At 45.3% G+C, this 13,785-nt stretch overlaps 1 protein-coding gene across 5 annotated transcripts in view; it reads left to right on the forward strand.

Moving 5' to 3' along the window:
- Positions 1 to 8,390, forward strand: part of MTMR9 (myotubularin related protein 9) — a 28,229-nt gene extending 19,839 nt beyond the window's left edge. For 2 of the 5 annotated variants that reach the window (XM_086744004.1, XM_086744005.1), the window contains 4 exons: positions 181 to 322; positions 912 to 1,132; positions 3,210 to 3,361; positions 4,487 to 8,390. In XM_086744004.1, coding sequence (XP_086600130.1) covers positions 181 to 322; positions 912 to 1,132; positions 3,210 to 3,361; positions 4,487 to 4,650 — 679 coding nt within the window. In that variant the 3' untranslated portion in view covers positions 4,651 to 8,390. The remainder of the gene's footprint in view (positions 1 to 180; positions 323 to 911; positions 1,133 to 3,209; positions 3,362 to 4,486) is intronic. The other 3 variants (XR_015258076.1, XM_086744006.1, XM_086744007.1) reach the window with 3 other exon arrangements.
- The last annotated feature ends 5,395 nt before the right edge of the window (positions 8,391 to 13,785 follow it).

Below are 13,785 nucleotides of genomic sequence, written 5' to 3' on the forward strand. Positions count from 1 at the left end.
TTGGTGAGGATTTGGGTGGAGAAGGTGGTGTGTGTCCATGGGGTGGGGAGGGAAGAAGGCATAAAGAACCAGCAAAACCTTGGTGTTGTCAGAGTAGCAGCACTGGTGTCCGTGGGATGTAATGGCATTGGGATGTGTTCTGCTCGTTCACACTCTTAAACCTTTCCACCTTTCTCCCAGGGAAGGTGCATCGGTGTTAGTCCATGGGACTGAAGGAACTGATTCGACACTCCAGGTAACTTCTCTGGCGCAGATTATCCTGGATCCGAGATGCAGGACCATACGTGGCTTTGAATCTCTGGTTGTGAGGGAGTGGCTACAGGTAAGAAACGTCTAAAGACAGAACGGCAATCTGTCCAGTGACAGCTGGATTGAGAGGTAGCCTGAGAGGCAGCAAACAGATCAGGCCTTGTTGCAGCCCTGGTCAGTGTGCATGGCCTTTGTCCTAAGAGCAACATCATTAACTGAGTCTCCCTCTGGCACTCCATGGGGCCTCTACCTCTCAGGGTAGTTTTTTGGTTTTGGGGAACCACCTGTTTTGTGTGCTCAGCGTGAACATCTTTTTAGGGAACACTTCAGACTAAACAATGAAACTTTAGTTCTGCTCTTTGTGGTCTTGCAGCTAATATGCTCAGTCTGGTCCTTCGGTGCACCTACACCTGTTTATTCTTGGTAAAATTCTCTGATCAAATACTTTTTCTAGTAGCCTGAAAAAGGCAGCAAAGCCATTCATGGTTGCTAGAAACTTGTTACTGGATGCTTGATGAAATTATGGTTGTTGAAAAGAGTATTAATAGCATAGTTGTATGCACAGAACTAGCTCTGAAGTCTTTTTTTTTTTTTTTTTTTTGCTACATGTACTCACATTCCATTGCTTTGTGTGTGATGCTCTCTCTGATTCTTCTGTACAGGCTGGTCACCCTTTTCAGCAGCGCTGTGCCCAGTCAGCCTATTCAAATAGCAAGCAGAAATGGGAGGCCCCAGTGTTTCTCCTCTTCTTGGACTGTGTGTGGCAAATCCTTCGGCAGTTCCCTTGCTCTTTTGAATTCAACGAACAGTTCCTCATTATGCTCTTTGAACATGCTTACGCTTCGCAGTTTGGGACTTTCCTGGGAAACAACGAAAATGAAAGGTTGGTGAGGATGCTTGCTTTGCACCCTTTAAATATCAGGCTGTATCTGATTAAAAAAAAAAAAATCTCTTGGTTTGAAAAAGGATGAGGGTGCTTGTGTGGTCTCCCTTAGCACAGGTGAGCTTCTCTTGATGCAGTTATGTAGTCTGTTGCCATAGGGAGCTTGTCCCTCTTCCAAGTGGGACATTGTGATTAAGAAATTTGTGGCTTGGTCAGGGGGTTGAATTAGTCTTCTCCACGTCCAAGCTAATACCTTAGACTGTCTTTTCTGTTTCCCTGCACGGCCTTGAAAAATCTCCACCCATCACCAGTTTATATAGTATCTTACACAGAAACTCTTTCTGTAGAAGAATAAACAGCTAGAGTTCAACTGTGACGTGAGTCATAGCTGTGGGAAGCAAACTTGTCCATGCAGGCCTGGAGGAGAAGGTCAAGGCAGTCAGAGGCCAGAGCTGTAAAGTCTGGTTCTTACGTTAACTGTCAGGGAGGAACATGACTCTGTGGTCCTGATGCCCCCAGGAAAGGAAGGCTTTGTTTTTTGCATCATTCATTAACTGTTGAAAGTGGAAACTGTGGAAGATGTTCTGTCAGAAGGATCTGCCTCTCAGTTACACCTTGGCAAAAGCTTTACTTATTTGACTCTGAGCGTCACGATTAGGTTTGAGGTCTTTTTGGCCATGTAGTAGTACAACTTCAACAGAAGGACCAAAAAAATCCCTCCAGCCATAACCTGTAACTTGGAGAGGTGTGATTGGCAGTTTGCACTGGCTGAGGTTCTCAGCAAATGCTGCGAACTCTGATGGATGCTCGTGCAACTTTGAAAGGAAGCAGCCGGGACTGCATTTTGCTAGAGTCTGCCGTGTCAGATAACGATAGTATTTAAGGTACTTGAGCAAACCAAGACCGAGCTTCTGCATCCTAGTCTGATGTAGATGCCGAGCTGTACCAGTGGGGCAGTTCTGGGCATGCCCTGAGTAGGGCTGCTGGGAGTAGAAAACAGGGTGGAACCCGAGAGGATGGGAGCCTCCCACGGCAGATGGCAGCTGCCAGAGAGGTTTGGACTCCTGTTTTGAACTTGGCAGTCCTGTTCTCAGGAGTCCTGTCTCCCATAAGATCACATCTGATGATCTTCTGCTTAACTGAAGACCACTTTATGAGCAGGAAGGAAAAACAGACCTGATATTACAGATAAGGAAAGCAACTTAAAACTTCCTATAAACCTCTCTGCCCTTAAAGTAATCTCTGCTTAGAAGATACTCCTCTGTTTTCTGCAGGGCTGTTGAACTGGGTATCTGCAAAACCAAGTTAGACTTGACACCAGTAAGATGAAATTTGAAAGAGTATTGAATGTTACATGCAATAAGCTGCCTGTCACATCTGAATATGTCAGCCTGTGAGCACAGAAAACGTTTGAAGTCTGATGTTAAGCTTGTGCTGTCTGAAGCGTTCACAGGGATGGTGAATCTGCCACCTGGCTAGCAGCTCTATTTGTTAGTGCTAGCAGAATGTGGTTTGCTAGAATCTAAAGAATAGAGACCCCTGTGTGATTCCTGGAGGTGGGTTTGACCCAGGAAAACTGCTTTCTCTGTGCTCTGGTGCTCCCTGCCAGCAGAGGGACCTAATCAGACACGTGCACTGCACAATTCCAGCAATAACACCGCTTTAACGTACTCTGAGAATCGCACTGTGACCCCATCCTTCCCTGATGCAGACCTACCATGCCTCCCAGCTCTCTCTTAACACAGAAGTTTGATCCCTTTCAAAACCTGACAGTTGAACCACGTTGGGCAGGTGACCGATTCTTCATCTGGACAGAAGGCAGCTAGTTTCCACTCAATTTACAAATGTTATTTCCCTGTCTTTTCTTCAAAACTAATTGTAATCAGCCAGGTTGAGTAAATTGCTTTAGGTTTATACCCTGTGCCACCTTAGTGCGAGGTATTTAAAGGATCAGCCTGAATTTTCTGGGCTGGTAGCACATGGGAAAGCTTGTGGCCTTCTAGCCTGCAGGGTCCTGACAAAACTGAGTCTTTACAGTATAAAAGCGAGGGCTAACTTGTTCCTGTGGGTTTGTTAGGTCTAAACTGAAGCTGGTGCAAAAGACTATGTCCCTGTGGTCCTGGGTGAACAGGTCTGAAGAGCTGAGCAAATTCCAGAATCCTCTTTTTGAGGCCAACAGCCTTGTCATCTGGCCTTCCGTTGCCCCACAGAGCCTGCAGCTCTGGGAAGGTAAGCCAGGCTTGCTTTTTCTGTTACAGGCAATCTATATTTTGTGGCTCCTTGTAAAGCTTCTTAAGTGTTCACTCCTGTTGTCCCTGCTCCGTGCCTAGCCTGTCTCAGCTGGTGGTGATCTCACTCCCTTTGCAACCTGTTCCAAAATATTCTTGGCATGTACCATCCCCGGACGCGTAATGTTTTCTCCTTCTAAGGTTTGGTGACATGCTGCACTTTGCCAGGGAGCCTTCCTAGTACCACATAACTTCTTGGCACGGTATTTCTGCAGTCATACAGCTTAATCTATAGATGTTCAGCAGGCCTCAGGCTTTTGTTCTACATAGAATCACAGAACAGTTTGGGTTGGAAGGGACCTTCAAAGCCAATCCAGTCCAACCCCCCTGCAAGGAGCAGGGACATCTCCAACCACATCAGGTTGCTCACAGCCCCGGCCAACCTGGCCTGGAATGTTTCCAGGGATGGGGCATCCACCGCCTCTCTGGGCAACCTGGGACAGTGTTCCACCACCCTCAGTGTGAAAAATTTTTTCCCAATGTCCAATTTAAATCTCCCTCCCTCTATTTTGAAATCATTACCCCTCATCTTGTCACACCAGGCCCTACTCCTCGTCTTTCTTGTAGGTCCCCTTTAGGCACTGGGATGCTGCTCTCAGGTCTCCCTGGAGCCTCCTCTTCTCCAGGCTGAACAGCCCCAACTCTCTCAGCCTGTTTTCACAGGAGAGGTGCTCCAGCCCTCTCAGCATCTTCATCAACCAAGACTTCCTTTTCTCCATTACTGACCACGTTGGCCAGGATAATCTGTGTGCAGTAGGTTTCCTTTCTCCATCCCATGTATGCTGAGGAGTTAATTGGAGTGAGGCAAGCAGGCTGTCATGGCAGGGTGGAGACTGAATATGGTCTGATCAGAATATGAGGGAAAAAAAGGAATGAAAACCCCTCTTTTCTTTATTAACCTTGTTTAATAGAATGGTGAACTATTTCTAAATGCTGTTTAGGGAGGAAGTTAAGGAAAAAAATGCAGAACCTGTATGCACGTTACTTGAGAGCTGATGGAATATTAATAATGTTTCCTCCTTGTAACAAGAAACTCTTCTGACTTGTGCTGTCTCTGGGCTTTCAGGTGTCTTTCTTCGGTGGAACAGGCCTTCCAAGTTCCTAGACGAAGCCCATGAAGAAATGATCAACATTATAAAATACAACAAGGAACTTCAGGCGAAAGTGAATGCATTGAGGAGGCAGCTAGCAGAGATGGAAACAGATGATAGGATGCAGGAGAACCTGTGAGCTGGCAGGGCTTTGCCTCAGGTCTTTCCTTTCCAATCCCTTTTATGTTAAAGACTAAACATGGAACGTGCATGTATTGCAGAGCCCTCTGAGTACACTCGACCCTCAGTCCTTCCACTGCTGAAACCTTCACACTATGTACCTCCCTGCTTTTTTGGGAGGGATTTTTGTTTTGTTTACAGAAGACATACGCAACTGGGCTTAGTGTCCTCTCTTGGCAGCTTTTCTGTCTCAAAATTGTGTACAGTGTCAGCAGAAGCTGGAACACTTTCCTCCATTCAACTGTATGGAAGACCAGGATGGGGCCAAGAAACAGGATGTTTCAAATTTATTTTGGACTTTTTCTGGTTCTGTTGAACTCTCTAGACATTTGGCAGGATTAAAACACAAAGCTATGTATAGCTAGGTAAAGGCATTTTGTCTGAAGCACCTTTTCTCTCCAAGAGTAAGTAAGGCAGCTTGGTTTTCTAGTTTCCTAGGAAAACTAGAAAATGAGATAATCTAACTACAGGTTCTACCAACCGATGTGATACTCTGAGTAGCCTTCACATCTAACACTTGATTTTATTTTTTTTTTTTTTGTGTTGAGCATTGGCTTGGGAGCAGTAAGTTCAACACCAAACCAGAGCAAGAAATTTCAGTGCAATACAGAACTAAAGTAGGGATCGTGCTGCTAATGTTTAAGCCGTGACCTTCAGGTGGAATTGTCCCTCATGGACAAATATCTCTTAAGGAATAAACTTTTTTTTATTCTACTTGGAAAACAAAAAGGTTGAGTAGTTGGCAAAGGTGTTCACCTGCAGAACAGTGGCTTGGAGCTGTCTAGAGCCAAGCTGCCCTCTTGAAACTTTTTTTTGTACGTTTGAACAGGTTCACAGCGTTGCTAAGGTGCAAGAGCAGTGCTTAATCTGCAGCTCAGCAAAACACTTCTGCTGCACCTGGTACGTTCCTCTCTTGCTCTTATGATATGTTTTGTGAAACATCAAAGGCAGAAGTTGGGAGTTAAGGTGATCTGACATATCAGGTAGTTGCTGCTGTGGGTTAAGAGGCCGTCACACTACAAAAATGCTAATAGTTTAGATCACTTGTAGCTGCTAAAACTGCTTAAAGACTTTAGGGATAAGCTTTTTTCCAAGTAACTTTGTATTTTATTTCTGTGGCTGCAATCTGCTTTTTTTTTTTTTTGCTAGAAAATTCTTTCTCCTTTAAAATGACAGATAAGAGTGAGTCTGAAGTATGAACTCACCTAGGCACTTGTTGAGCCTGATACCATTGGTAGCTGTACATGACTGAGAATACTTGAATTAACAGCGCACGTGGCTGGGATTATCTCAAAAGGCGCTTGCTGTTAGCCTGTTTCTGCTGAAACGAGTGGAGCTGCATTAGGTCAGCGTTTATCTCTTTGGAAACTGGTGAGCTTCCGTGACAACTTACGCTGTTTTTGAAAGAAGCTGCCTTTATTTAAAAGCCATTTCACATAAAGATAAATTTATGTGAAAATGCAGGATCTTTGTGATCTAGTTGTCATAGAAGTATCTGGAGAGTAATCTACAAACATCATGTAACCGCTAAATATATTCTAGAATTCTATAACCAGGAAACTATATAAAATTATGTGATAGTGATTAAGTGCTGCCTTAATGCCTTTTGCTTCAGTCCTTATTTCCTTAATTATTTTCTTCTTGACTAACCTAAACTTAGTTCTAAAGTCATCTGGCTTAAAAAATAAAAAGATCCCTTTTAAACCGTTACTTAAGGGAGAAGAATAATTCCCCCTGCTTGTAATACCAATTTCTTCTGAGGTTTGGAGAGCGACAGTCTTGTTCAGTAAATCAAGTCTGACATAGGGAACACTTCTTAGGGTGGCTGGTGACCTTCACTGCGTGACAGGGGAGGAACAAGTTGGCCATGCCTTCCACCCACCTCCAAACCCTGGCTCCTGGAGCTGCCTTCTGGATATATTGCAAATGTAAGCCCTTTAAAATTATTGCTCACCCTTCCAAATCATGCCTGCGGGATCTGCACCTGCCTGGATGTTGTATCCCTATCCAGTTCGGAATTTCTGCTGTTCCTGTACGTCTGAGATGCATCAGCACTAGCCAGATGGGAAGGATTCAGAAGGCACTATCTTCCCCATAATAGATTATACATAAAACACACTTAAAGGTTATGTAATTTCCTAACGTAGTAATTATATATTGAGCTAAATAATAGAGAAGCAAAGAGGGGTTGGTTTTTTTTTTTAATCTAATTGCCTGGCTGCTCTAGTCTCTCACGCAAACTGCAGGCATCTGAGGAAATTGGGTAACCAGCTGTGACAGCTAACAAAAGGCAGAAAATTCTCTCCGAGCTGCTATTTCATCCTCAGCTTATGTTGCAGGACTGAGTCCGCACCCAAGTGCTGTAGTAGCAGTGTGGATCACAGCCTTCATGTGAAAATGCTGGTGCTGTTCTGAGCAGCCACAGCAACTTCTTCCCCGATTCCTCTGCCACGCATCACCTTGCAGTCACCGCAAACAGCGGGAGGCTTACGTTAACCTGCAGATAATCATCGTCGTGAGTTACCTGGGGCAGTCCTGCATGGTATTGCACGCGGTGGAGCCGAGACAAGATGTGTGGACCCTTGCAGGTCCTAGGAGAAGGCAGTTCACAGACCTCTTGTGTCAGGCTACTTGCGCATTCGCTTTTAACCTTTTCATTCCCAGTGCTTCCCAGGCTCCAGTCTGGTGGCTACTGGTAGTACACACTGAAACACTCCAGTTCTTTGCTTACCTGCATGTCCACCGTATTAAATCGCATATTAAATATTGATTATCAACTCGCTTCCTCTCAGAGGGGGATATCTGCTGGACTCTGCCCTGTGAAGTCACTGACACCCTGTTTGCAGGATACCTGCGTCTTTCTGAGCTGTCAGCGCTGCGGCAGTGCCCAGCTCGGGCTCTTCAGCGCGACGCTGCCTTACGCTCTTGCTGACACCCCTGCTTCTGCTCTTTTGCACATAGCTTTTTGTGTAACAAGCTGGACACTGAGGGTGTCCCCAAACTCTGGGGTCAATCAATGCGGACACTCTGCCATTTACCAAAAAAAAAAAAGGGAAAAGGAACTAACTTGCACAGTTTTCATAAGGGAATATGTACCTTCAATATTTTGATTGTATTTATCTAACTCTTGAATGTGGCGAGCGGTTTAAGTGCACTAGCGTCCATGTTGCGTGGGATACAACGTCAGTTGCACTGTACAGCATCTCGGCGTCTGATGTATGCTTTGCTAAAGCCTTGGCAAGTACTCCTGTATGAGGGAAAATGTCTCCACTAGCACTCCTTTTTTTTTTCCTTTTGTAACTGCGTGACATTGAATAGCACTGTGTGATGTGTGCTATGTATTTGTTCACTAGTGTAAATTTTAAGTGAGTGCACTTCTGTCCAAACATCTGGAATTGCTAATTGGATTTGGCTGCTGCATCAATCTTGATTTAAAAAAAAAAAAAAAATAACAGGGCTGGGAGTTGTGTGCTTTTCATAGATGTATGCTGTATGTGTACAGAATCCCAGCTGCTGTGGTGTTTAATATATTGCAAAAAAAAAGTAGCAAATATGAGAGAAACTATCATCAAATTGCTTAGCCTTTGAGGGGAAAAAAACAGATACAAAGCAACTGTAAACTTTGCTGTAGATATGGTGAGAACATAGTAAATATGTCTGTTCAAATTAAAACCTTGAAGAGTCTAAAAAGTTCTTTAATTACAGTGCTGAATGTTCTTTTATTAGTACTTCACTTTCCATTGCGGGGATGTGTGTGTGTGACTTGGATGTAAGCTCTTGCCTGAAATTTTGGTTCTTTTCAGCTCATGCGCGTTGTCTCCTACAGCTGAACGCGGTGGTAGAAGAGAGGTTTGTGCTGCAGGGCTGCGTGGCAAAGGATGAGTCCCTGAGTCTGTGCGTGGTTTCAGGAGCTCTGCTCCCGTGATTTTGGTCCTTTGACACCAGCTCTGCGCGTGATGGATAAACAATTTCACCAGTGAAGATTTTATGCTTGTGTTGAACTCTTAAAGGAAGACAGCTGTCCTCAAAGGGAGAGTGGTTAGGACTGAAGCAAAACCTTGCAAGAAGTTCATCAGTAGAGCTGTTGTCATGGTTACCTATTGTTTTTTTTGAGGAGGGTGGGATGCTTTGGTGTCCCTGCCAGAGGAAGGAACGAAAAAAGGACAAGCAGCTCTGGGAAACAGAGGCTGTGAACCTCCTGGATCTCTCCTGGCTGGTGGGTTGTTAGGCTGTGAAGCACTGCGTTGTCTGTTTCCCTGCAGCATGGTTTGTGGTCTCTGCAGCTCCTCTGGAAGGGGAAGGATTTGTGGGGCTTTTGGCATTTCAGCAGATGGAGACTTTGGGTGCCTGTGTGCTGCCCTGCAGCTTGTGCAGTCCCTTACGATAACACACTGAAGGGTGCTGAAAGCTTTCATGTGAAAAGATTGACATTCAGTCCCTGTTTGTGCAAAATGTTTGCAAAAGTCCCAGCTGGAAACAGAGTGGGTGTATTTCAAAATACTTTTAGCTATAATCAGGCAGCCTGATTTGGTTTAAGCTTGCTTTTTGGAGGGGAGAAAATAACTATCTGATAAGTGCTAAATTTCTTTTTATTCAACTTCTTATCTGTTTATTTGAGCGTAGGTAAGAGAGCATCAGTAGTCCAACAGTTTAAAACCAAATACATAAAGGCTCTGAGAAATTCAAAAGGCTATAAAGCCATGTGCTGGATTCAAACTGCAGTTGAGATGCCTCTTGTGAAAACACGTTGCCTTCAAAGAGCTTGCACTGTGCAAACAGGATGTTCAGGGCAGCGCCGATGGATTTCTTTAGCCCGTATTGTCTGCACATAAAAGATGATGTTTTGATTCGATGCGTAGAAACATTTGATGGGAGGGAGTGGAGAAGACGGAGGCAGACTCTGCTTGGTGTCTGGTCTGCGACTCATTTAAACTCTAGCCTGGCTTCCCAAGCCTCCCGCTCTTGAGCCATCTGGCATTGCATGTGTCCCATTTTGCCCCATTTCACCAGTTTCAACAAGGCTTTGCAGGGTAGGGAATAAGGAGGCAATTATGTTCCTACAAGCTTCATGAGAAGCGGCAGCCTGGCACGGAAACCAGTTAACCCCTGCAGATGGGATGTCCATGACCTCACCTCATGAAATACTTGGGTTCTTCTGGCCAGTGGTGGCTGTGCAGCATCCAAATCCTGGTATCTCGGACATGCTGTGGCACAAATAGATCCTGAGAAAGCTAAAACTCAGCAGATTGAGGCTGCTGACATTTCTTTTTTGAAAACTCAAGTGGTTTTGTTTAGTGCCATTGTAGGACACTTCCATGGTGCCAGTTTTTCCCCCAAGCAGTGAGAGAAAACAATGAGGAGGAACTACTATTGCGCATTAAATGGAACTCGAGGATGGTGGGCTATGTTGCGTTGCTCACAGTTTCTCCTGCTGCGTAAATGTCAAGACAAGCCCGTGGCATTTGTCTTTCAGATCCAGAGATGATGATCCTTTGATGTTCTGTTGCAAGAGTGTTGTTGGTGGCTTTAGATAGCTTTATCGAATGCTGTAGGTCATGCTAACGGAGGGTTTACTCTTAAAGCTCAAAATCTGCTCCCTCATACTGTCAGACAACCCAGTCACTCCACAGAAGAGAAGAAAACTTGTTTCTCATATAAATATTGGGGATTTTGGACAATTTTTCATTGCTAATCTAGTGAGCAAAACTTTTGCTTGGGATATAATAATCAGGGAAAAAAAGATGCGAAGCTGCTGTTGGCTTCCTATGGGAATTCACCAGGTTGGTCGCATAAACTCAGTGTTTGCTCCTGCTGCTTTTTAGGGAAAGTGTACTTCTGTGCTTGTTTACACAAAATGAGTTGAAGCTTTTTCTTCAAACTACCATTTACCTTTTAGCCAGCCAACCACTTAGGATGCCTTTTTTGAAAATTTTTTTTGATAGTCTGAGCTTGGCATGCACGTCTAGGATGCCGGTCTTCACCCGAGGAATACGTGTGGGAGGAGGAGAGCCTTCTGCGAGGAGGTGGATAGTCAAGCGTCCAGGGGAAGACGCAGATGCAGAGCTTGCCTTGTACCAGCTGCGCCAGGCACAGCCCAGTTGGCATGGTACCGCACAGGGTAATGGTTCCGGGGCTGAAGGATGTAGCCTGTGATCGCTGTGTGGAGGCAAAAAGGTTGTCAGTCTTTCGGTAAGCAGATAATTCAAAAGTACACGAGACAGAGGAAATTTGCTTCCTGGCGTCTCTTTCCTGACATGAAAAAACTTGTTGTGATGCCCCAGCAAGGTAAGTGAAATATTTCTACATGGTATCTGCTGTTTTAGCCATTTCCTTTTGGCTTATACTTCCTTGATGGTATGAAATAAAAACTTTCCTTTAAAAAACTTTCTGGCAGGAATAAGGGTTGTTTCAGAGTTAGGTTTTGGGTTTTTTGTTGTTGTTGTTGTTTGGGGTTTTTTTGAGCAGAGAACTGCTTGCCTTTTCTGTATTGTGCTTCATTTCATCATGGTGGTGCTTGGAGCATCTAGCTTCTGTGGGCGTATCCTCCATGGTCACGTAATCTTGAAGCCTGTGTTAACCAGTGGATTAGATGTGGTGTAGGAACAGCTTTGAGTAAGCACAGTGCTCGATGCGCTAGACTGAGACCTACACTTCAGCTGAACCTCTTTTCCCTGGAGACTTGATGACATTGCTGCTACAGTGAAGCAGATTCTCTTTGTTTCTTATTTAATCAATTGTTTCAGGGAGAAAAAATGACATTTGGACCACAGCGGGGTAAGTACGGGGCTCTGGTTTCTACATTTCACTAGGTTTAGGGAAAAAAAAATAAAAAATAAAGCTATGCCTTGCTGGGAAAAAGGGTTTTCTTCCACAGATCCTTAAGGGACACTTGCACAACATCAAATAAACTATCCTGGCTGCGCTGCCAGCGATTGGCAAGGCTGTAATTTCACAACGATGAAGGCTTTGGCAATGCTGAATTAAAATGCTGTTGTTCTCCTCCACCTCTTTTTTCCTCCCTGCTTGTGCCGATCCATCTGTTTGGGATTCCACGTGGCACATTGGATTGGAGGAACTGGTAAGGAAAAGTAACCCAGCCAAAAAGGAAAAGCCCTGTAGCCTGAGTCAGCATCTGTGGTGTCGAACATTGCAACAACGCTTTCAGTAATCAAGTCACGGGGAAGATTTGTAAGGTGAAAAGCTATGTGACTTAATAAGCTGTCATCTAAGGCTCTGTCACTGCAACTGGATCTTCATGTAGACTGGAAGGATAATTGATTTTTTAAAATTTTTTTAATTTTTTTCTAGGCACTGGACTGGGATTTGGGAGACCGAAGTTCTGGTCCTGCCACTGCCACAGGTTGCTGGTGTCATCTCAAGTGAGTTACTTCATCTGCATCAGTCTTGGCTAAAGCAGCGTGCTTTCTGGGTGAGTCCAGGTGAAATCCCCTGTTCTCATGTGCCACTTATGTGTTTACTGTTTGGGACAGAGACTGCTTGGCTGTTGAACAGTTTTGATTAAAAACAGCTCTGGGGACTAAGGTATCAAGCATGTAATGAAGCCCAGGTGGAGCTAAAAGGGGAGAAGAGAGGGCATACCTCAATCCTTGCTTACTGCTAACATGCACTTAATATCTGCATGATTGTTAACAGGACTGAAAATAACTGGTCTACAGAAATAAAAGGTTCATACCCACAGAGTATGGTACTGTGCAGAGCAGCAAAACAGGCGTGTCTCTATGGCAAGAGCTCTGTTGTGTCTCTAGATGGGTCCAGATGAGGGCCACAGAGATGCTGAGAGGGCTGGAGCAGCTCTGCTGTGAGGCCAGGCTGAGAGAGCTGGGGCTGTTCAGCCTGGAGAAGAGGAGGCTCCGGGGAGACCTGAGAGCGGCTCCCAGTGCCTAAAGGGGGCTGCAGGAAAGGTGGGGAGAGACTCTTCAGCAGGGCCTGCTGTGACAGGATGAGCGGTCATGGTTTTAAAACAGAGGGAGGTAGATTTAGATTAAATATTAGAAAAAAATTTTTTACACTGAGGGTGGTGGAGCACTGTCCCAGGTTGCCCAGAGAGGCGGTGGATGCCCCATCCCTGGAAACATTCCAGGCCAGGTTGGCCAGGGCTGTGAGCAACCTGATGTGGTTGGAGATGTCCCTGCTCCTTGCAGGGGGGTTGGACTGGGTGGGCTTTGAAGGTCTCTTCCAACCCAAACCATTCTGTGATTCTATGTCCCAAAAGGCTGGGAAAAGCTCCCTTTGCTCAGCTCTCCAAGCACAATGAGTTGCGAGGAAGGGGTGCAAATTCAGCAAGTGGGCAGAGGGAGGGCAGGGGTGAGATCACCAAAACCCTCTGAGTGGGCAGGAGATTAAGCCTGAGACTCTGGCAGAGGCTGTTGCAGAAGGCTTTGAACCAGACCAGCACTTCTGGATGCTACATGGAAAAGGGGAGGAAGAAGACAGCTGCTTGAAGCAGAGTTGGGAGAGTGACGAGCACTCTTGGAGCCATCAGCTCCGTGGCACCATGCTGCTTACAAGAGGATGGACAGTTCATCTCTGCTGCTGGAAAATCCTGACACCAGAAGTAATTCCCAGCATCTCTGGTCCCCACCCTGGCCCTTTCGGCAGTGCAGCACACAAGTCCCAGCTTGGAGCAGCGCCTCACCACACGCCGTGCAAAAGATGCTCCAGAGTTTGCCAGCTTGCTGTGTTTCAATAATCTGCCCCTCTGAGAAGAAGGGAATGGTCTGTACACTGCCATTTCTTGGGCTTGCGTTGGACCTGAGTGACACCACGTTAAACCTGTTACTGTTTTGCAACCATATGAGGGGGGAAGAAAATAACTAGGATTAACTACTGAAAAATCAGATCCCTTAGGGACTGGCTACAAATATTGCTCTCCAAATTAGGAGCATCCTAAAACCTGTAACTTTGCAACTTTAACTACTCTAGTTGAAGATGTCGCTGCTTCTTGCAGGGGTGTTGGACTGGATGGCCTTTAAACGTCCCTTCCAACCCAAACCATTCTGTGATTCTATTCTATGATTCTAGGATGGCACCCCCTGTGCAAGTGAGGAAGACAAAGTGCTGTGCTATGACGGTC

This window comes from Chlamydotis macqueenii, chromosome 3 (genome assembly GCF_036417535.1).
Source record: "Chlamydotis macqueenii isolate bChlMac1 chromosome 3, bChlMac1.mat, whole genome shotgun sequence".
NCBI classification, from domain to species: Eukaryota; Metazoa; Chordata; class Aves; order Otidiformes; family Otididae; genus Chlamydotis; species Chlamydotis macqueenii.